Source organism: Musca domestica, unplaced genomic scaffold (assembly GCF_030504385.1).
Source record: "Musca domestica strain aabys unplaced genomic scaffold, Musca_domestica.polishedcontigs.V.1.1 44, whole genome shotgun sequence".
Lineage (NCBI taxonomy): Eukaryota > Metazoa > Arthropoda > Insecta > Diptera > Muscidae > Musca > Musca domestica.
Window position 1 is genome coordinate 3,432,257 of NW_026712334.1, and position 24,421 is coordinate 3,456,677.

The window sequence follows — 24,421 nt, forward strand, 5'->3', positions numbered from 1 at the left end:
AACTGTACCGACAGATTTAAGGTCACAATTTAACCCCGATTTTTTTTGTAAATTGACATTATGTGTTTCTATTATGGAAGAAATATCCTTTCCTTCCTTATCCCACTCCCCATATAGCTGTACCTCCAGATATTCGGTATTTGTGTCGCACTTTTCACCGGATATGTTTCAAATTTGGAATGTGAAGTTCCTAATGAGTACTACATCCTATGAAAGAAAAGTGGTCTACGTCTTCCTTCGTATAGCACCCATATGACGGTACCTCCCTTTTTGATGATTTTAGCAACATTATCCAAGGAAATTGTTTGAAATTTCGTATTATAAGTTCATAATGGGTGCTACAGCCTGTGACCGAAAATTGCCTATGCAGATCCACGTGTTTGTATGCGTGCCTCCCTTTATTCGGTATTTTTGATTTTAGCGGCATTATTTATTGGAATTGATTCAAAATTGCATATACATGTCCATGTTTTCGTATAGGCCCAAATATAATAGTAATAGGGAGTTACCGGTGTGTGGTTTTTTATGATTTTAGTAGAATTTTGCAAGAGTTTTGAAAATTTGCAAATTTGTTTTTAAATGGTGAAGGGTATTTTTTCTTATTATATTTTTCTCTAACTTTTTTCGAGTTGACACCCGAAAAAAATATAAAATTTTGTTTTAGGTGGAATGTGTTAATAGAAGAAATATTCTAAACAACATTTGACTTTAGAATAGTTTTTATGAGAACTACATTCAAAACTTATGAACAAAAAGTGGAAAATATGTGTTTGCCTTTTTACTGTTAATTTAAACCGAGCGTATTCAATCTGGGTCAAGATCTTACTCTATTATTACTTTTTTGGGAGAAGTGTAAAAGGGAGAATTATTCTAGATCAAATTTCATTATGAGTCTCCGAAAAAAAGAAATTCTTTAACCAAACCAAATACGAATTTTAGCCAAATCCAAAGATCTTCGAAATATCAAAAATAAGACTTACATTGAAAAATGTCTGTGAGGAAGTGTTCTACTCCCCGAGAAACCAAAATACCAAAATAAGAACTGAATCAATTGGAATATGTGAACAACACCCTCTAAATAGCTGATTATAATATTATTTTTTATGAAAAATTTAACCTTTTGTGGAGGAGGTGCCAAAAGGAGAGGTAACATGAAACAAAAAGTTCACCTCAAAATGTCATGCAAGTCAAGCTCTTGCAGGTTGGATGTCATCTTACGGTAGCGCTCATAATTCACAGTTACGATTCACAGTATTGCAGAAAAGTTACGTCCAATGATGCCACCAGACCATAAACCGCACCAAACTGTGAAATTGATTGCTTTGACAATGCTTCTGTCCGATTTTCTCTTAAAAATAGACAATTTTACCTATTTACGTACCCATTGATCCAAAAATGAGCTTCGTTGCTAAACACAACTTTTCGATAAAAAGTTTGATCTTCTGCCAATTTTCCGAGAGCCCATTCAAGAAAATATATGTGTCGTTTGGCTTCATATGGTCATTATTAACACTGGGCGATAGAGCTGTTATATTTTCTTCAGTTCGCACTCTACTATGCCCTATTAATGTCCAACAATGTAAATTTGGTGTGAAGTTTAGTCGCAATTGCCCGAGTAGCTGGAAAGCAGTGGTTTTAACTGTCCAAAAAATTTAAGAAACGAACAATGAACTTTCTTAGCAGAAACTTGATGGTGTTTGATAGAGTTTGGCATAGCACTCATATAAGGGTATTCCCCGATTTCAAGTATTTTTTAAACATTTGAGTTTTTAGTAAGTGCAAAAAAATATATGTTTTTGTATTGGCCTTCTGCTTAGCGATTTCGAACAAGAAAGTATCAGCCAATTTTGCAAATCCAATATTCCTATCATAAATCCAATATTCTTTGAGTTTTACACACATCAACAATCTTACCAACGCAAGATCTGGTATGAAGATAAAATATATGTCGGACAACTCCATCCACCTCCCACACCACGGATCAACATGAAATGCGAAATAAGATAAGATAAATATCTGCAGATGATAGATATCAGCACACTTCTTGTGGTACCTCCCACACGATGGGTCAACATTGTGACAAAACGCTCAAAAAAGCCGATTCTATTTCAATTTCGCACATCCCAATATTTCTTTTAACGAATTATCTGGTGTAAAGGTGGGATGTATCGGTACTCTCTTTCTAATACCTCCTCCACAAAGGGGTCAAAATATCTTATAGAATGCGAAATAAGCATCATATTTCTTCTAATCTTCGGACATTCTAATATTTATACTAACACAAGATCCGGTAAGGAAGATGATAGAAATCGGCCCACCGCTTTTGGTACCTCCCCCCACAAAGGGTCACTATTTTCAATATTCTTCAACTTTTCTTTTCAAACTTGGTATGTTATTATTTTTCCGAACCAAAGATGTGATGTGAATATGGAATTTTGGAATCGGTGAACTCTTTCTGGTACTTTTCCATTTTTATTATTTAAATTTTGCACATACCAATATTTTTATCAGTATTGGATGAAGTCTAATGCTTCTGTCCGCTATATATGGTACCTAGCGCATATTTCAACATTTACAAAATTATCCACATCTCATAAAATGTGAAGCATGTCGTAGATATAGTCCAAATATGGCACGTTACAATATTTATATCATACCTCTTCGAAACCTCTCCATAAAGCGTCAGCTGTATACATGTCTTGGCAAAATAGACCGATACTTCTTAACCTTTTTTTTATTTTTTTAATTTTCCTATGCCTCTTAAAAATTACTCTTTACCTAGAATGTAAATATTTCGACAAATCGTAATCTGAAATTTTCAAAAATTATGAAAGATTTTGTACGCTCTATTTAGGTTATTTTGGGATTTGAATGTCAAAACGCCAATAAATGTGTCTTCTTAGCTCTTCATAATCTACTGAGTCGTTACTGGAATTATTAATTTTTGTGGCGTATGCATGTTCCTATTTCAGTCAAATATATTTTCTTGAAATCCACTGTGCAATGGAATGCTATGTTTTTCAACATCAGTGTATTAAATGCACTATGATGGCTCCATAGCACCAACTTATTCATATGTATATGTTTGACACGACCTGTCCTGCTTGTTAGTCAGTTCCACCTAACAATCCATTCAGTCACTCGGCGAGTGATTGAGTGCTCTCTGTCTCTTTATGCTATGGTTGAAAGTGAATTAATCTTTATTTCAGGAAATACAATTTAATTACTCTACACATATTCTCTCACACAGACACACATAACCTTTGGAGGCACACATATCCAGCAATTGCCACTGCATTTATATTTTTGCATATGTGATTGTTGTATAAGGATGATGGTCGGTCGGGGTCTCTATAAGGATGTTTGTTGACATGCCTGCATTATATGTTTTTGCCACAATGTCCTTGACTGTTTTATTGCCACTGGCTAAGGAAGGAAAGACATCCCATTTATACTACAGACACACACACTTACATAGCCATGGATCCCTTTGTTTGTCTGCTTGCAGTTGGTTAGTTTGGTTGGTTGGGTTTGGTCTGCCAGCTTCTTCTTCTTCTTCTTGGCTTGATGACTTTGTTTGTTATGCATGTAAGACAGGCAAATGTTGTGTGTTGACTTGTAAGGACAATTCATAAGACTATGAAAAACAGAAAATGCAACAAGAACAACAACAATAAAAACAGACATGTTATTATTTTACTCATATACGGGTGAACTTGCTTGCGTATGTGTGAGATTATGATTTTGCCATTGTTGTGATTATCCTTGGATCCTTGCGTATCAAGTATCAAATATATCATAATCTCTCTAGGTATGCAAAATCTTATCCTTCTAATGTTGTTGTTGCTGTATGTTTTCTGTTTGTGTGTGTCTTCAAAAGATTTGTTTTTTAAGGCCAGGGGCTTTATTAATTTCCACATCCAGATAATTGTGTGTAAATTACTCTTGTTTCCGATTATCGTTGTTTTCATTGCAGCCACATAGCATGGCAAAGTTTTCCAGCCTCAAGGTTAACGTTTAGTGGTGTTGCAGCTGCTGCTGCTTCTATTGTCGCCGCCGCTATGTCACATGTGGCACAATGTGTCTATTATTCTAGGGACTGTTTTCCATTCTGAATAGCTTCCGGTTCTTAACTTTTAATGACATACTCAGCAGATAATGTATTTGTGACTATATTTGTATGTCTGTACTTGTAATGCAACAAGACAGACAACAAATTAACTTTTAGAACTCAAACAAAACAGAAAAAGTAGAAGCACATACATTTGTCAGGACACTTTTTGTATAGAAAACAGATTTTACAGATATTAAACAGATTTTCCAGGACGTTTGGAGATTTAATCGTGAATTAACTAGACTTATATACCTGGATTTTTTAGAATATTTTTCAAATATCAACAGACTATTTTTGAAGGATTAACAGACCAATAATCGTGGATTTTTTAAGAATTGTTCAAATACCAACAGATCAATAATCTTGGATTTTTTCAAAATATTTGTGAAGAATAAGAAGAACAATATTCCTGGATTTTTTTAAGAATAATTTTCAAGGACCAACAGATTAATTCGTGAATTTTTTAAGAATAATTTGCAAGGACTAACGTACCAATAATCGTGGTTTTTTAAGAATTTTTTCCAAGGACCAACAGACCAATAATCGTGGATTTTTTTAAGAATATTTTCCAAGGACCAAAAGACCAATAATTGTGGATTTTTTAAGAATATTTTGCAAAGACCTACATACCAATAATCGTTGATTTTTTTCTTGAATATTTTTGAAGGATCAATCGTGGAGTTTTTAAGAATATTTTTTAAGGATCAATCGTGGATTTTTTATGAATATTTTTGAAGGGTCAATCGTGGATTTTTTCTTAAATATTTTTGAAGGATCAATCCTGGATTTTTTATGAAAATTTTTGAAGGATCAATCGGATATTTTTTTAAGAATATTTTTGAAGGGTCAATCGTGGATTTTTTAAGAACATTTTTCAAGAACTAACAGATCAATAATTTTGGTCTTTTAAAGAATATTTCGTTGCGTTTTTTAAGAAGATATTTCAAGGACCAACAGACCAATAATATTAAATTTTTCAAGAATACTTTTCTCGTGTCTTTTTCATGAATATTTTTCAAGGATCAACATACCAATAATCGCGAATTGTTAAAGAACAATTCTCAAGGACCAACAGATTTGGATAAATGGATTTTTGAAGGATCAATCAACCAACCAATAATCGTGGACTTTTAAAGATTATTTTTTCAAGGATCTACAGCAGATAAATAATCTTGGACTTTTTAAGAATATTTTTCTTGTATCTTTTTCAAGATTATTTTCAAGGATCAACAGACCAATGATACCGAATTTTTTAAGAATATTTTTCAAGGACCAATAATCTTGGATTTAAGGAATATTTTTCTTCAAGTCTTTTTCAAGATTTTTTTTGAAGGATCAACAGACCAATACGCGTAGATTTTTTCTGAATATTTTTGATGGATCAATCGTGGATTTTTTCTGAATATTATTGATGGTTCAATCGTGGATTTTTTTCAGTATATTTTTGATGGAACAATCATGGATTTTTTTCAGTATATTTTTGATAGATCAATCGTGGATTTTTTCAGTATATTTTTGATAGATCAATCGTGGATTTTTTTCAGTATATTTTTGATAGATCAATCGTGGATTTTTTCAGTGTATTTTGAAATATCAGGTCCACGTTTATCCATCCATCATTCGATTATCAAGGCCACAATTATTACTCGATTTTTTTTAAATATTTTTTAAGAATAATTTTTAAGGACAACATACCAATAACCATGAATTTCAAAGATCAACAACCACGAATTTTTAAAATATATATATTCTTTTTTTAAGAATTTTTTCGAAGAATCAACCGACCAATAATCGTGGACTTTTAAAGATTATTTTTTCAAGGATCTACAGCAGATAAATAATCTTGGATTTTTTAAGAATATTTTTCTTGATTATTTTCAAGGATCAACAGACCAATAATAGCGAATTTTTTAAGAATATTTTTCAAGGACCAATAATCTTGGATTTTAAAAATATTTTTCTTTTTCAAGGGCCAACAGATCAGTTGCATTGCATTTTTTCAGAAAATTTTTGAAGGATCAACAGACCAATAATCTTTGATATTTTTTGAATATTTTACAAGGACAATAATAAGGGATTTTTTAAGAATAGTATTCAAAGATCAACAAGCCAAATACCTTGGTTTTTTTTCAAGGTCCAATAATGGTGGATTAAAAAAAATCAAGAAAACTGACCAATAACCAGGAATTTGTGAAGACTGTTTTTCATCAGACCAATCATCGTCTAGTTTAAAAAAATATTTTTTTTTACGATTAACAGACAAATATTCGTGGATTTTAAAATAACATTTTACCAGGGACTGGCAGTCTAAAAATCTCGGATTTTAAAGGACAATTTTAAAAGACCAACAGACCCAAAATTGTGGCTTTTAATTATTTTATTGGCTAATATTTTTAAGGAATACGATTCCTGGATTTTTAAGGAATAATTTCTTGACTATCAGATTCTTAGGCACATCGAATATTTTGTTCACAAATTCTTCTTCACCTCAGACCTTAAAATGCCCGATTAAAAAAATTATTAAAGCCTCATTTTTTATTCTTTAAACATATCAACACCAATGGCACGCTGTACCTTTACGAGTAGTCAGTCAACTATGTATGTAGGTAAATGTAGTTATGGGCGAAGGCAGGAAAAAAAAACTTAACATGTAAATTATGAGTAATTAAAAACAGGAAAAAAGAATAAAGCAAACAAATTCAATTAGCTGTCATCATCCGCAAAGAGAATAACAAGGATATTAAAATGTTGTCGAGGAAGACAAGAAAACAAGGACATAATACTCACACATACATACATTGGGGTTTATACTGTGTATATTGCTGGTAAAGGGTTCTTTAGCACACAGGCGGTTTTACTTTAACAAATTTGAGTTGAAAGTTTGTTAGCATTTAAGTAAAAACATATATTATCCTTACATGCTTGTGTGGTATAGGTAATAATCTCCTGGTGGGAACATAAACGTACGCTCAGCATATTTTATACGATTAATTATACCCTCAGCCTTATGGCTACAGAGGGTATATATCATTTGATACGGTCAAAACGTGCCTAGTCGAAATAACGGTTTTAGACCCTAGGTCTCTTTGGACCAAATCCGTTTCAGAACATTTGGAGTCGATCTACCGATGTCCGTCCGTCCGTCCGTCCGTCCGTCTGTCTGTCTGGCTGGCTGGTGCGCACGATAACTCTTGAAGGGAGTATCCGATTTGGTCCAAACTTGATACATCGTAATATTTTTGTCAAACTTAGATCGAGTTCGGAGATGGGCAATATCGGTCCACTCCTTCTGGTACCTCCCCCACAAAAGGTCGAAATTTTCAAAAAAATTATTTTTTGCACAGAAAGAGAAGCGTAAAACCGATTTTGCCCCAACTTTGCAAATCTTAATATTTGCGTCAGTGTTAGGTCAAGTGTGAAAATGGACAATATCGGTCCACTCCATCAAGTACCTCCCCCACAAATGGTCAAAATTTTGAATAATTACAACTCTCATAATATGTGATGTAAGAGTCCGATTGTCTTCAAATTTCACACATGCCAATATTTATATTAGCCCAAGGTCTGGTGTTAAGATGGAATATATCGGTCCATTCCTTCTGGTACCTCCCCCACAAATGGTCGAAATTTTAACAAATATATATTTTTTGCACAGAAAGAGAAACGATTATCCGATTTTGCTCAAACTTTGCAAATCTCAATATTTGCGTAAGTGCAAGGTCAAGTGTAAAAATGGACAATATCGGTCCACTCCTTCTGGTACCTCCCACACAAAAGGTCGAAATTTTCAAAAAAAAATATTTTTTGCACAGAAAGAGAAGCGATAAACCGATTTTGCCCCAACTTTGCAAATCTCAATATTTGCGTAAGTGTTAGGTCAAGTGTGAAAATGGACAATATCGGTCCACTCCATCAAGTACCTCCCCCACAAATGGTCAAAATTTTGAATAATTACAACTCTCATAATATGTGATGTAAGAGTCCGATTGTCTTCAAATTTCACACATCTTAATATTTATATTAACCCAAGGTCTTGTGTTAAGATGGAATATATCGGTCCACTCCTTCTGGTACCTCCCACACAAATGATCAAGATTTTCAAAAAAATAAAATATATAAAAAAAAATATTTTCTGCACAGAAAGAGAATCGATAATCCGATTTTGTTCCAACTTTGCAAATCCTGATATTTACATCAGTTCTAGGTCAGGTGCAAAAATGGATAACATAGGTCCACTCCATCAAGTACCTCCCCCACAAAAGGTCGAAATTTTGAATATTCATCACGCTCTTAAAACACTTGAACACGATTCCATTCCAAAGAATCCGAAATAAACATCCAGTTCTCTTCATATTACACACGTCCCATTATTTCTACTAACTCAAGATCTGGTGTGAAGATGGGATATATCGGTCCACTCCTTCTGGTACCTCCCCCACAAAAGGTCAAAATTATGAGTATCCATGAAGTTCATAAAACGCAAAATTATCATCCGATTCTATTCAAACTAGGATGATGTATTTTATCTGTATTAGATGAAGTGTGAAAATGGAATATTTCGGTCCGCTGTATCTGTTACCTGAGGCATATTTCCATTTTCCGAAAAGGTGCACATACCTCATATAAAGTACAAGAAGTAGTCGATATAGTCCAAATCTGTCACGTTCGTAACTCAAGGCTGAGGGTATACATCTGTCGGCAAAACCGACTGATACTATTTTACTTGTTTTAAAATTATATTGATATTTTTATACCCTCAGCCATATGGCTACAGAGGGTATATAGCATTTGATACGGTCAAAACGTGCCTAGTCGAAATAACGGTTTTAGACCCTAGGTCTCTTTGGATCAAATCCGTTTCAGAACATTTGGAGTCGATCTACCGATGTCCGTCCGTCCGTCTGTCTGTCTGGCTGGCTGGTGCGCACGATAACTCTCGAAGGGAGTATCCGATTTGGTCCAAACTTGGTACATCGCAATATTTTTGTCAAACTTAGATCGAGTTCAGAGATAGGCAATATCGGTCCACTCCTTCTGGTACCTCCCACACAAAATGTCCAAATTTTCATAGAAAATAATTTATTGCACAGAAAGAGAAAGGATAATCCGATTTTGCTCGAACTTTGCGAATCCTAATATTTTCATCAGTTCTAGTTCAGGTGCGAAAATGTACAATATCGGTTCACTCCATCAGGGACCTCCCCCACAAAGGGTCAAAATTTTGAATAATTACAACTCTTATAAAATGTGATGTAAGAGCCCGATAGTCTTCCAATTTCATACATCGCAATAATTTTATTAGCACAAGGTTTGGTGCGCAAATGGAATGTATCGGTCCACTCCTTCTGGTACCTCCCCCACAAAAGGTCGAAATTTCAAAAAATTTTTTTGCACAGAAAGAGAAAGGATAATCCGATTTTCCTCGAACTTTGCGAATCCTAATATTTTCATCAGTTCTAGTTCAGGTGCGAAAATGGACAACATCGGTTCACTCCATCAGGGACCTCCCCCACAAAGGGTCAAAATTTTGAATAATTACAACTTTTATAAAATGTGATGTAAGGGTCCGATAGTCTTCAAATTTCACATATCTCAATATTTTTATTAACCCAAGGTCTGGTGTTAAGAGGCAATACATCGGTCCACTCCTTCTGGTACCTCCCCCACAAAAGGTCGAAATTTCAAAAAATATTTTTTTGCTATAAAGGAAGGATAATCCGATTTTGCTCGAACTTTGCAAATGCTAGTATTTTCATTAGTGCTAGGTAAGGTGCGAAAATGGACAATATCGGTCCACTCCATCAGGGACCTCCCCCACAAAGGGTCAACATTTTGAATAATTATAACTTTTATAAAATGTGATGTAAGAGTCCGAACGTCTTCAAATTTCACATATTCCAATATTTTTATAAACCCAAGATCTGGTGTTAACATGGAATGTATCGGTCCACTCCTTCTGGTACCTCCCCCACAAAGTGTCGAAATTTTGAATACCCAAGCTCATAAAACGCCAAATTAAGATCCGATTCCATTTAGACTTGGTACATCTCAATATTTCTAGGTAATATTTCTAGGGTCAAACGTTTGAATAATTGTAACACTAGTCAAATATATTTCGATTAGTTAATCGAACATAGGCTGAGGGTATATATCTGTCGGCAATACCGACTGATACTTTTTAACTTGTTGGTAATATATTTTTAATATTTTCGTTTTTTTTTTTACTTTTTAGGTTGAACCAGACTTTCTAATAAGTTTCTTAAATTCTTCCATTGAATCACTGGAGCTATCCAAAGAAACCGAAATAAATGGAATTATGCCTAAAGAGGAACTGCTCGAAAGACTCAGAGAAAAGAAAATATCGATGGAGAGAATGTATTTGGTAAGTAAATGAAATAACTGACTGACTTGCCAGGAATCAACTCCAAAACGAAGCGGCTGTCAGAAACGGGGAAATTAGGCATGCGAATCAAGCTGGAAAGTAAGTTTCATATATGATAGTGGTTTTAAAAACGTGTACTAAGTGTGCGAACTGTACTAAATGGTACTTAGTTTGGAACAGTTTTATTTAAGGTGAACGGATGAAGATGCAATTTAAAAATTTTGTGTGGGGTCCCTGTTGTTGGTAGGTTTGTGATAAAGATGTGGTTTTGGAAAGGTGTACTTAAAGTTCACGAAAAGTACTAAATAGTACTATATTTACTACAATTTAATATTGGATGAAAATATATTGCATTAAATCTGAAATTTGGTATTAGGGTTTGGTTTCCATGAGTAGCCTAGACATATGGAGGTAGTTTCGGAAATGTATACTATAATTGTATGAAAAGTAGTGAATGGTATTATATTTATCAACCAACTTTGAATATATTATGTGAGATATTACAATATTTTAGAATTTTATGGCGTTATGTACTATTTCTACGTTTTATACAGGTATATGACGTTTGCAACTTGTCGACAGTCAAAAACCTTATAAATCTGTCGAACGGGCCATCTATGCTAGGTCTACTGAACATCCACGATTTATTTTAGATTCTTTTGTTAATAAAAGGCCTTCTAGATGATTTCTATGTCTCTTCTACTTAGATCAGAACTTACAGAAATTCCTTATATCTCTTATACATAGAAATATAAATCTTCTACATATAGAAAACCCTATCCAGGCCTTCTCCAAATAGCTGAAAATGTTTCAGTCTTATGAGCTTTCATGCTTTATCGAAAATTTCCCACATTATTCTTTCCTTTTTTGGTTTTTCCTTCAGGACAACTCCGAAAGAGATGCCGATTCCTCGTTATCATTTTCACAGAGCATTGGCGATGGCAAACATAGTGCACCACATGCCCAGGAACATCGGCCCCACAGTCCACCACATTCGAAACGTTTGGATAGTAGTAAAAAATCAATATCAAGTCCTTCCATGGCCACCACATTGCCTCTAATGATATCCGAATCGCCCAGTATGGGTTCGATGCAAGTTCAGACACAACAAAATCAACAGCAACAACAACAAGCTCAATCACCATCACCTGCACCAGCACAAAATAAAGTCAATGATGTAGCTCAAGATAATAGTGTTACCTCCGAGCATTCGGAGACCACGACAACAACTACAACAACAAGTGAAGATGTAATCACCACCTATAAAGAACCAAGTTTAAATGATTCCTCAGCTTCCTATACACATTCGAAAGAAAATGGAACACTCAAGTCGTCGGACAAAGAGTCATTGACGTCGACATCGACGACGGCGACCAAAGAACGAAAGTCTAAAGAAAAACCCACAAAAATAAATAATGAGGCCGACGGCGGTCGGAATCATGTTAAGACACAAAACGGCATTGCTGACAAGGATGATAAGACTGTTAACGACCGTTCCGAGGGTAGTGAGGGGGCCGATGGTGGCAGTGATGACAGAAATGCTGCCAATGGCTCAGCCGTAAAAGGTGACAGTAATGACAACAGTCAAGCCCTGGACAGTGAAGATAGTGCAGCTGCTTTGCAACAATTGCATGCTGCCGCTGCTGCAGCCGCCTTGGCCCACACTGGAGGCTATCCAAGACCAAATTTAAAGGTGGAGTCATCAGATGTCTATCAAATTGTTGATGTCATTCGACGTAACACCAATTTAAGTTTTGATTTATCCTGCGAAGCTTTACGTGTAGTTCTAACAAGTTTGGAACAACTATACAATGGTGCCATCAATCCCTATCTTGAAGCTGTGGCTATACACGTTACCGAGAAAGTGGAAACGCCCAAGGAACTGCTCGGTATGACACACGATGCCAAAAAGCTGCAATATATTTTCTCACAATTGGCCGATTGTAAAAATGATTCGGAACAGCGCACATGGATGTTGTATGAGGATGAAGATGATATTGTACAATTTTTGGAGGATCTTATTGATATATTGGTGAGTGGGATCACGTATTTTCGATTTGTAGTTGAAATGACTCAATTTTTAATGTTTTGGTTTTGCAGAGCAATGCCGATGAAACGATTTGTTGTTATGAAATGTCTTGTGACCAGTATCAGGCCCTAGTCAATTTGGTACAATACTATCAAATGGAAACACGATGGAACATAAAACGTCTATTGCTGAAAACCTTTACGGCAGCCTGTCATTTGGATCACATCATTGTCGATATTTTATTGACGTCGGTATTGCCGCTGGAAATTGTGGAAGATATGAAAACAAATTTTGCAAATTTAGATCGTTTTAAGCAACTAGTCAAAATGTTAACAATTATATTTTCATTGGGCCAACCGATGCCAGTTAATCATCAGGGTAAGCATTGTGCCTCAATTTTATATTGAATTTGATTGATATTTTGGAAAGAAATCAAACTGAAATGGAAATTCAAGATTCAATTTTAAGTTCTTTGTCCTTATTATTATTTATTCAAGTGAATCCATTACAATTCGTACTATGTTAATTCTTATTAGGACAGATGAATGCTTTCACATTAATATTTTTAAGATATACAAGGATTTTGTTCAACCAAATTTATTGATATTTCCTTGTATTTTATCATATCATATAAATGCGGTTTATTCATTATACGTCCTGAGAAATCTGTAAGATAATCCATATGACGTCATGATATCTTTTCAAAATCTTATTATGGAAAGCGAGTTAAAAGTACACTTTAAACTAATTAGGATTTTCCAGGTTAAATATGACAATCCTCTAAGTCATATTATAGGTCATATTATAGGAAAAATGAAGCGATCTGCATTAATTTTTGTGGTTTTTAATTTTTTAACACTGCACAACATGAAAGAAATAGTTCCGATGTGTAAAGGACAACTCTAAGTTAGTACACATATAAAACTTTACATAATAGTTGTTATTTTCTACGTATTTAACGTAACATGCAACTTGGCTTTTATAATAAGAACTCGAAATACAAAATTTGGTGAATTCAATTGGAAATATGACTAAAACGTAAAAACATATTTGAAATCAGGGTTTAGCCTTATATAGGGACGGGATCGACACTACCCATCTTTGATCTCTCCCCTTATGTATGTATATATATTTACATTCCCTAGAAAAAGTTTGACTTGAGTGGGACGAGTGAATTGTAACACGCTCCTTTACAATTAATAATCCATTTTCACATCATTAAATTCCTGAACGTTCTGTAAAAATTGTCGGAAAATCGGTCTAGCCGTTTTCGAGTCAGTAAGGAACATGCACACGCACACACATAAATTGAATTGTATAGATATTATATTATTATGGTTTCATTGGGCCATCGACATGCTTAAAAAAACATTTGGCGGGTTAAATTATATTTCTAAGAGATGTTTCGCCTCCCCACATGTCGAAATTGTATTTTTTTTTTGAATAATCCACAATATATTCTTTAAAAACTTAATCATTCTTTATTCTTTTTCTAATTCCATTTCTAGATTATCTTGGCGTTCATTTTGCCTCCTTCCTATTGGAAATTATCGAAGGCAATAACCCCGAAATTCTAGTTGACATGGTTATATCGCTAGTTTTAGCCTTTAATTTACAATTTAATGATAGCAATCATAACGTTGTGGTGGAAGCAATGCAAACATTACCCTCGGCCAAAGTTTTTACAGAGAAAATTCTATTATTATTGAATCGTGAAGGTATGTAATAATGCTGGATATTCAATCAATATTTTATGTTCTTATAATAAAAATATATATTTTACAGAGGATCCCATTAAAGTTCTAAAACATTCAACGGATTGCATGAATTCAGTATTGAAAATGTTTATTGATATCTTTAGTGTAGCCGAGACGGCAGCAATGTTCTACACCAACGATACCAAAGTATTAATTGACATTATTGTGAGACAATTGACGGATTTATGTGCTGGAAATTCGGTGAGTACAAATTGCTTCGATTCGAGAATGGATCATGTGTCCAGTTTTACTCAGGCAAAAGAAAATAAAAACTATTCGATGGCAGTCACTTGAAATCGAGCTAAATAAAGTTTCTTTAAATAGTTTCGACTGACTTTACGTTATGCTAGTCGACAACACAAGTAAATAAATTCAATATTAAATTTCGAAAAAAATGTTTGCTAAAAGCTATTTTTATGACAAAAATGCTTATCTTATTGAATTGTCGATGCTTGTCACCATTCGAGTAAAGAGAAAAAAAAGACATTTTCTGGAACCCAAACTGGATTTCCTTCAAAGTGGAATCGAAGGAAGCCTTTCGATTGCCCTAGAGAAATAGGTCATTAATCTCTAGTGTTTAGGTTTATATGATAAGATTCTTTGCAAAATATCTTTAACAAGCACGTAGATATATCGATTTGAATGAACTGTATTTAAGTTTTGATTGAAATGGGATGTTTTACGTCATTTACAACTAATTAAAGTGAATACTTTAATCAACAATTAATAATATTTCTTCTTTTTTAGATGAGACGCTGTTACTTGGAACTATGTCGACGAATTCTACGCAATACCGACTATCAGGAACATCAGCATCGTAAACAAGATTTTATGAAAATCTTTACACGAATATTTTGCGAGGAAACCGAATGTAGTGCCTCCGATCAGAAGTTAGTACGCGAAATAGCCAATGAATTTCCCCAAATATTTAAGGCTTAAGTTAGGACACAACAAAAAATGAAGGCAACTGCGAATGGCGAACGTAAGCAATTAATTATGTATAAGTAAGGTATTATTAAGTTATATTTACATGGATGACATGTCATGACATTGTTGTTATAATATAAGGATATTGAGGTTCAGAAACATTTTGAATATAATGATATTAGTTTGGAAATTTTAATTTTCAATTATGAAATCACACCAAAGTAAATGCCAATATTTTGTTTATTCAATTTAAATATTATAATTAAAAAAATAGTTTGAAATTAATCCATGTTGGTTTATAAAAAAAAAATCCTGTTATATTTAAGATAATACTATTTATTTCAAATGAAAATCACGATCTTAACTTTGTAGCGTAATATTATGTTAATAACATTTGTTGATTTTGGTTATGAAAACATTTATTTATATTTAATACCACATCTTATATACACACACGTAAATAAACATGTACGCATAACATATGGTTGAAAATCTCCATTGAGATTGTATCGCTAATGGAAAATTAGTTAAACTTAAAAAATCTGGTAGTTATTACAATATAACTCACATACATACACATCAATTGAGATTGAGATTACATCTATGATATTTTGATCTCATACGACTAAAGAATATACATTAGTACATAAAAAATTGGCCAAAATGAGAACCTAACTTTTTGTTCGTGGATTTTCGAAAATAAATTAAAGCATAGAGCTTCTAGATTCAAGGTCATGGAAGATCAAATCATATACATTTTTCCATTTTCTATCTTTATCAGAATTTAAATGTGAAATTAAAATTGCCGCAATTATCATCGTGTTTTTGAGGAGTTGAGGCATCTACATTTTTCTCACCTATCTTACCCGAAAAATTGTTTCAAAAATAGTTTTCTACTATGAATTATGAATCAATTGTGCATGAATTTGAATTTTAAACTTGTTCGAATTATTGAAATGTATCCGGTATTTTTCTTCGAAACAACTCATGGTTGAGCTCAAACTTTTGACTGAACATTCCGCCAATATAGGGTCTAATTCATAAATGCTCTTTAAATTAGATTATAAATTCCGTTTCCTATCCATAAAACCACGGTTGCCTACTTAGGATTCATAGCAAATGATTACATGTATGGAAACCTGACAATAGAATGGTATCTTGCCCCTCTTTATATAAGTATTATTCCGGTAATAAAGCCGGATTATGCCCTTAACTAACGAGATAGTGAACGGTAAAACAATGCGTAGTTTTTAATTTTTTGATGTTAATTAATTGATGGGATTTGAGAACGAAAATCATGTTTATTGCCTGGATCGACCTTGAGAGAATTTTCAAAAAAATCAGCATTCACTCACGTTTATTGTCTTAATGAAAAATGTTAAAAAATTCACGTTTATTGCCTTGATATACCTTAAGAAATTTTTTTTTTTTTTAAAAATCCACATTCAGTGCCCTGATGGACATTAAAATCTCCTTATATTGACTTTATTTGATTTTGAGAAAATAGCTCAATGAAAAATGCCTTTACTAAAAATACTTAAAAAAAACAATTTAATTTGCTGGCCTTAAGAAGAAAAATCTTTAAACAATCCACGTTTATTGCCCTGGTAGGCCTTGAGAAAAAAAAAACTTAAAAAATCCAAAAGACTTAAAGGATCTTAAGAAAATCTCCCCGTTTATTACCTTGATAAACCTTGCAAAGAAAATCTTTAAGAAACACATTCACTGGACCTTGAGAAAAAATTCTTAAAAAATCTACATTCATTGCCTTGATGGACTATATTTTTTTTAAATTCACATTTATTGCCCTGATGAACATTTATTAATAAACTTCTCCTCAAGAAATAATGCCAATATCTGTAAGACATTGAGAAAAGATCTTGAGGTAAAACTCTAAAAATATCCATGTCATAAATTATTACTTGATATAAGATTATGATATGTAAATTTAAATACTCCAAGAGAATAGGGATTTATCGACTTTTAAAAATATAAACAAGTATTTTACATCACCTTTTAAAATTGTTGCTTATTTTGCCATTATTTTCTTGTATTAATGTATTTAGTCTGTCGGATGAAATGTATCGTCCAATTTAAGCTAGCCATTTTATGGTTGTTGTTTCTGTATTTTTTTTTTTTTTTTGAACACAAATCAATAATCACAAGTTGGATTTAGGGATATTCGTCAATAAGTATAAACCAATCATATTTTATTTACAAAAACATATACATGCATATATAACACATAAGACTCCAAATAATCCTCATATACCTACCTAAATACCTACTACTATAATCAACATCAAAAATAATCGAACTTCGTTTTTCATACGTAACTCAAACAAATATTTATTCACATAATAATGCAAAACATAACCTACAAAATCCTAACAAAATAGTTAACAGAAAATATTGGTCCTATAAAAAGAAAACAAACAACAATCGCCGTATATAGAAGCACTTCCTAAATATAATTAAATAAAACCTGTTATTTTCAATTGCATTTAATGGTGTATTATAAAAAAGAGTAATTAGTGTTTAATAAAAAAATACTTTTATTAGGAAAATGTCTTCATAATTAAATTTATGTTTTTAGACTTTTTTATAACAAAACAACAGCGTTTAAATTTATAGTAGTTTTTTTTTATTTACGATTAATTCGTAGAACAGCCATTATTTATATTCTATTAGAATTTCTAGTCATATACAAAAAAAAAATATATATAGTTTAAGACAAAAAAGGAAGTGCATTCTTTCATTGATAGACATTTTAAAAATGTATCAACGAAACAAATGCATGGAAACCAAAAGAAAAAATAAATCAATAACATTTTAGACTATCATGCTAAGAATATAATTAAATAAATTGGTTAAATTTGTCTATATAATCTATGAAATCTTAAATAGAGTAATTTTAAAATATACTAATAAAAGAGAAAATGTTTTTTGAGGCAACAGAAAAAAGCTTAAACAAATACAGGATTTTAAATTCTCTGTGTAATTGTAAAAAATCGAATTGAGTGTAGTACACAAAGCAGATAAATAGATTATTAATTTTTCTTCTTCTTAATGAAGATATCATAATTTAATTTAAATACTGAATGGTTTAACGGTTAAGAAGAACTTAAAAGAAATATTTATGAAATTTTATGAATGGATCCCTTATAAAAAACGAAGATTGTAGTGTCTAAATTGTGAAATTTGAAATGATAAAAATGCTTTTATACCCTCCAACCCAGTATAGAGTGTACAGGGTGAGATAAATAACAGCAACACAGTCAAACACCATAAATTTTATATATTTTGTATTTACATTTTATTGAATAAAAGCAAACAAATTCGGAAATAGCATCAAATTTTAGAATAAGTTTAGATTTATTCGAATTGGTCACTTTTGGCACGAATTATGGCCTTCAAACGACCAATGAAACCATCACACGCTGCCCGAATGTTGCTCTGTGGTATTTTGGCCATTCCCGCGAAGCGCTTGCTTGAGGTTATCGACACTTTGGTATTTTTTAGTGCCAACCTTGCTTTCCAAAATACTCCAGACACAATAATCCAACTGATGAGTATCCGGAGATTTTGGTGGCCATTGTGCGCTGGAAATGAAGCGAGGAACCTCATTTTGTAACCATTCTTGGGTGGCGCGAGCAGAGTGCGATGGTGCTGAGTCCTGTTGGAATGTCCACGGTTTGCGGCCAAAATGTTTGCGTGCCCCTTACACCCTGCAGAATATTTTTGCGATAATATGCCACGGTCAAATAATATTAGCAGAGAGCGACCATCGGCTGAAATGACGGCCCAGACCATCACCATGGCTGGTACTTGAGTTCTGGTGGCCAACCGAAGGTGCACATTTTCAGCTGACCTCTTTGACAAATAAAGACGATCATTTTGTTTGTTTACAAGCTGCGGCAGTTCATCACTTTCGGCCAATCGAGCAACTTTTTAGCTCTTTTGAGGCTATTTTCTTTCAGTTGCGGTATAAGTTCTTGCACTGGAATCTCAATGGCTTTACCCCGAGCTCATTTTTCAATATTTGGCGAATGGAATGTTGCGATATGTTCAGCCCAGTGCCATTTTTCGACCACTGCGATGCGGGTTTCGATCAGGTCGCTTCTTTACTTTTTGAACAATTTCTGCTGATGTTGCTGTTTTCTTCCGTCCACGTCCTGACGTCGGGCTACGCTACCAGCATTACGTTATCGAACGAACGACGAGACACAAAAGATTTATTCACATTTAAATGCTGGAATGCTCTAACGATAGCAACTTGTGGTTTTCCAGCCAAATATAAAGAAATCACACTATCACGCTTGAATTTCATCACGAATAACTTTTTTTCTGGAAAATTCTCACCAAAATGCTTTTGTACGCTTGTAAACAACATAATGAGCTGTCACTGGAATAATTTTAACAGCTGTCGGACGAGTGGCTTAGAAATGACAGTAGTCTGAATTTGCTTGCAGTTTTTTTATCTTACCCTGTATATCACCTCGAAATTTACCGTTTAGACCCTATAAAATATTGGCCAGTCAGTCCTTAATTTTTTTTAATTCCACGATTCTTGGTCTGTTAATCCTTAAAAAAAGATGTTGAAAAAAATTTAACAGTTTTCTTAGAAAAAAAAAATCCAGGATCATTTCGAATATGTCCAGTTGAACACAGAGCTTGATACAAGGTCAAGGTATTAAAAATTTTAATTGATTAAGAATCCTTCGACTAAACACAGATAACACGAATTCCGTTTTCTCTTTGATTTCTCTGTTTAACTTCTGCACCTTTATAAGTTTCTATGCATTCTATATTTAATAATGAAATAAAAGTTTTGAATATCTTAAAAAATTAACTTCGATTGCAAACGTGAAAAAAATCTTGTATTTGTCTAGCTAATATCCAAGTCCCAATAAAGCTACTATTAAAACCGAACCCATTAAAAATGTTATTGATTATAATACAAATGAATTTTTATAATCCTAGAAAGCCAAAATTTAATTAAAAAAAATAAAACCATTTTTTAAATAAATTAAATAAAAATGATCTAGAACAAATAATAATTCAAAAAACATCAAGTATTCTAAAATAAATGTTAAGAAATAAGAACTGAACTAAAGTAAAAACCAAAATGGTATGATAAAGAATATTGAGAAAGGAGAGATATTGGTTTGAGAAATGTTAAAAAAATATATCATAAATGAAATATAGCAAACAAAAAAAATCTCTGATGAGAATGCTAAAAATATTATATACATATTTCATTTGTTTCCACGTTGAGAACACAACAATGTCCTGCCGCAAAACCGGACATTTAGTTTTAATCGTACGATCACATGCTGGCCTACATATATTAAGGCGAAATTTGACATTTAAACATTTGTCTAACCACTATCTTTCCTAAAAAGTGAGTTTTTTTTTATTTCTAAGATAAAAAATGAATTTTACTATTTTAACAACTCATTAAGTTTTTACAGACACCGATATTGGTTAATACAAATTTAAAGAAAAACAATTGATGACTTTTATTACACGTTATAATAAGAAACCCCGTCTGTTAAGGAAAACCAATTTGCTCAAGGATTGAAACCCCTCTCTTTCTCTCTCTTTCTCGAGACAAGAGATTTAAACAAATTTTAAAGTTTCACAACAAGAACCTCTCAACACGAAGCACTTTTTTGAAAATCGAGCACAAAATAAACAAAATAACAAAAGAGTTAAAATTATATACACTAAGAATCACAATCAAAATACTTGTTTACCATTTACCATATAAAAAAGACAAATTGTTAATAATAATTAAAAACTCCTCTAATAGTAAAAATGTTATTTATTATTGATTTCAATTTTAATTGTTATAAAATAATAAATTTGTTTTATTCTCAACCGAAAAAAAAACAAAAAAAAAATTACACACAATAACAAAGAATCAAATTCAATAAAATTGGCAAAACAGCAACAACAAATGACAATTTTTCAGTGTACCTTCAAAAGTAGAGTGTTTTATTATTTTAAGAAAATAAATACAAAATAATTGAATGTTGCAATAAATCAAATTATTTTTTCCCCTTCACCTCCTTCAAACCAGGAAAATGATGCGAAATGAATGGGAAATCCTTTAAGGCTTTTCTCCACGATATATATACATATATATATATATGTATTAAACTACTCCAACAAGTGTTATAAAAGAAAATAAATGAACGAATTGTAGTAATGATATAATTGTTGATGTATGACGACAAATCTTAAAGAGAGAATATTAAAGAGAAAAAAACAAAGAAGTGTAACGAAACCGAGATTTAAAATCATTATTAAGTTTAGAATTTTACATAACTTTTTATGTAAGCAAAATATGTATCAAATTATTTGTATTTTTTGTTTGTGTTTTTATGTAAACCAAGAAATGTAATTTTTTAAGGTAATCAAGAAAACAAAATTAAATATATAAATTAAAATGCAAAGACTTTTACTTTAAAACTTGCAACATATGGCGGGAGTTGAAAAATCTAAGCTATTTGCCTTGATTTTAATGTGATGTTATAAAAATTAATATTATAGCTCTGATATTTCTTGAGCAAATCTTCTTTAAAATTTCACGATTATAACTCTGATATTTGTTCAGAAAATATTCTGTAAAAATCTAGGGATGTAGCTCTGATATTTCTTTTAAAAAATTTGATTTAAAAATTTAAGAATATACAGGGTGGGATAAAAAAAAACTGCAACAAAGTAAAACGCCAATTTTTTTACATTTTTTTAATTGTATTGAATGAAGGCAAAAATGTCGGAAATAGCTTCAAATCTTAGATTAAGTTTAGATTTGTTTGAATTGGTCACCTTGGCACGAATTATGACCTTCAAACGGCCAATGAAACCGTCACACGCTGCCCGAATGTTGTCCTGCGGTATTAGTGTAACCCCTTGCTTTCCAAAAACCACAGACACAATAGCCCAACGGATTGGTATCCGGATATTTTGGTGGCCATTGTGCACTGGAAATGAAGCGAGGAACTTCATTTTGTAACCATTCTTGGGTTGTACTGACCCCTGTTGGAATGTCCATGGTCTGCGGCCAAAATGTTTGCGTGCCCAAGGCTTTAATACACCCTCCAGAATTTTTTTCGCGATAATATTCGGCATTTATTCCGATGCCACGGTCGATTAATATGAGCGGAGAGGGACCATCGGCTGTTATGGCGGCCCACACCATCATCATGGTCGGCGCTTGAGTTCTGGTGGCCAACGAAGGTGCACATTTTTAGCTGACCTTTTTTGCAAGTAAACACGGTCATTTTGTTTGTTTACAAACTGCTGGATAACGAATGTTTTCTCATTGTAGAAAAGCAAATTCAGCAGTTCACCACTTTCGGTCCAGCGAAGCAACTATTTAGCACTTTTGAGTGTATTTTCTTTTTGTTGCGGTGTAAGTTTTTGCACTTTTTGGAATTTCAATGGCTTTATTCCGAGCTAATTTTTCAATATTTGCCGAATGGAATATTGCGATATGTTCAGCTCACGAGCCATTTTTCGGACACTGCGACGCGGGTTTTGATCAAGTCGCTTCTTTACTTTTCGAACCATTTCTGCTGATATTACTGTTTTCTTCCGTCCACTCCCTTGACGTCGGGCTACACTACCAGTATCACGGTAACGAGCGATTGTACGAGACACAAACGATTTATTCACATTTAAATACTGGAGTGCTCTAACGATTTTCACTTGTGGTTTTCCAGCCAAATATAAAGAAATCACGCTATCACGCTTGAACTCCATCACGAATAACTTTTTTTTCAGGAAAATTCTCACCAAAATGCTTTTGTACGGTTGTAAACAATATAAAGAGCTCTCATTGGAATAATTTCAACAGCTGTCGGACGAGTGGCTTAGAAATGACAGCAGTCTGAAGTTGATTGCAGTTTTTTCATCTCACCCCGTATATCTAACGTTTATTTAAAAAATATTGTTTAAAAATCCAGGCTTTTTGATATGTTAGTAATATTTTTTTTTTCATTTTTAAGGGTGAGATAAGGCTGGGTTTTTGGAAATTTGGTGTAAAAATTATTTGAGAAGTAGGGTTTTGATATAAGTAGGTGTTTTTGGAAATGATTGCTAATGGCAACAACTGTACAATTTGGTTTTGGTTGAACGAATTGATCTGGAAATCTAAAATTTTGAGTGATAGTCTTTGATATTTTGTAGGATAGACAAACTATTCAAAAGTCTAACAATACAAGTACGAAATGTATTAAAATGCAATGAATTTGGTACGATTTACAATTGACAGTGGTAAAATCTTCGAAATTTATGGAGACGTTGAAATAGTTTTGGACAGAATGTAGGCACATTGTGCAGTGGTTTTACTAATATCTTCCTCGCTAAACTTCAAAATGATAGATTCGGAGGACTTTTTGGTGTAAAAGGTAAATATTTTCCCATTATTCTTTTCGAAAAAGAAAAAACTTTAATAATATATTTTTAGTACTCAAAATGCACAATTTATTCAGTTTGACAAGATTTTTTTAATCATAAAGATTTTCAAGGTTTTATATATTATTCAAGTCTTTTTTTCGGAAAAGGTATTTTTTAAATTTCCACGATTTTTAGAGTAGTAAGCCTCAAAAAAAAAACAAGTAAAAAAGCAGTAAGTTCGGCCGGGCCGAACTTTGAATATCCTCCTCCATTTGGAACGAATTAGGAAATTTTCAAAAAACAAATAAATTCTGTTAAAATCTTAAAAATACCGAATATTGTAAGGTGCCGATATATGAGGGATATACAATAGTGTGGACCTATTTATACAGATCTATGTCTGCGGGTAAATTTAGAATTTCAGACAGTTCCGTTGAAAATTGTGGCTAAAATCATCATAATTGCTAATATCAGGGGTACCGTTATATCGGGGCTATACGATGTCGTTGACCTATTTAGATAATTCTCTTTCAGGGGGTAAAGTACTCACAAAGAACTCCTTGTGTAGAATTCCGTTGAAAAATATGGCTAACATCATCAAAATACCGAATATGGGGGGGTACCGTTATATGGGGGCTATATGATATCGTAGACCTACATGAATAATTATCTTCCGAAGGAAAAAGTGCTCACAAGAAACTCCTTGTGTGGATTTTCAGATAATTCCATTGGAAAATGTGGATAAAATCATCAAAATCCCGAATATCGGGGGGTACCGTTATATGAGGCCTATACGATATCGT

The 24,421-nt window shown here is 32.9% G+C and overlaps 1 protein-coding gene across 2 annotated transcripts in view; it reads left to right on the forward strand.

The window, feature by feature from the left end:
* LOC101896523 (NCK-interacting protein with SH3 domain) overlaps nucleotides 1-17,023 on the forward strand; it is a 37,658-nt gene extending 20,635 nt beyond the window's left edge. For both annotated transcript variants that reach the window (XM_005182915.4, XM_005182916.4), the window contains exons 3-8: nucleotides 10,347-10,496; nucleotides 11,380-12,528; nucleotides 12,597-12,903; nucleotides 14,034-14,243; nucleotides 14,311-14,483; nucleotides 15,030-17,023. In XM_005182915.4, the coding sequence (XP_005182972.1) occupies nucleotides 10,347-10,496; nucleotides 11,380-12,528; nucleotides 12,597-12,903; nucleotides 14,034-14,243; nucleotides 14,311-14,483; nucleotides 15,030-15,221 (2,181 nt within the window). In that variant the 3' untranslated portion in view covers nucleotides 15,222-17,023. The remainder of the gene's footprint in view (nucleotides 1-10,346; nucleotides 10,497-11,379; nucleotides 12,529-12,596; nucleotides 12,904-14,033; nucleotides 14,244-14,310; nucleotides 14,484-15,029) is intronic.
* The last annotated feature ends 7,398 nt before the right edge of the window (nucleotides 17,024-24,421 follow it).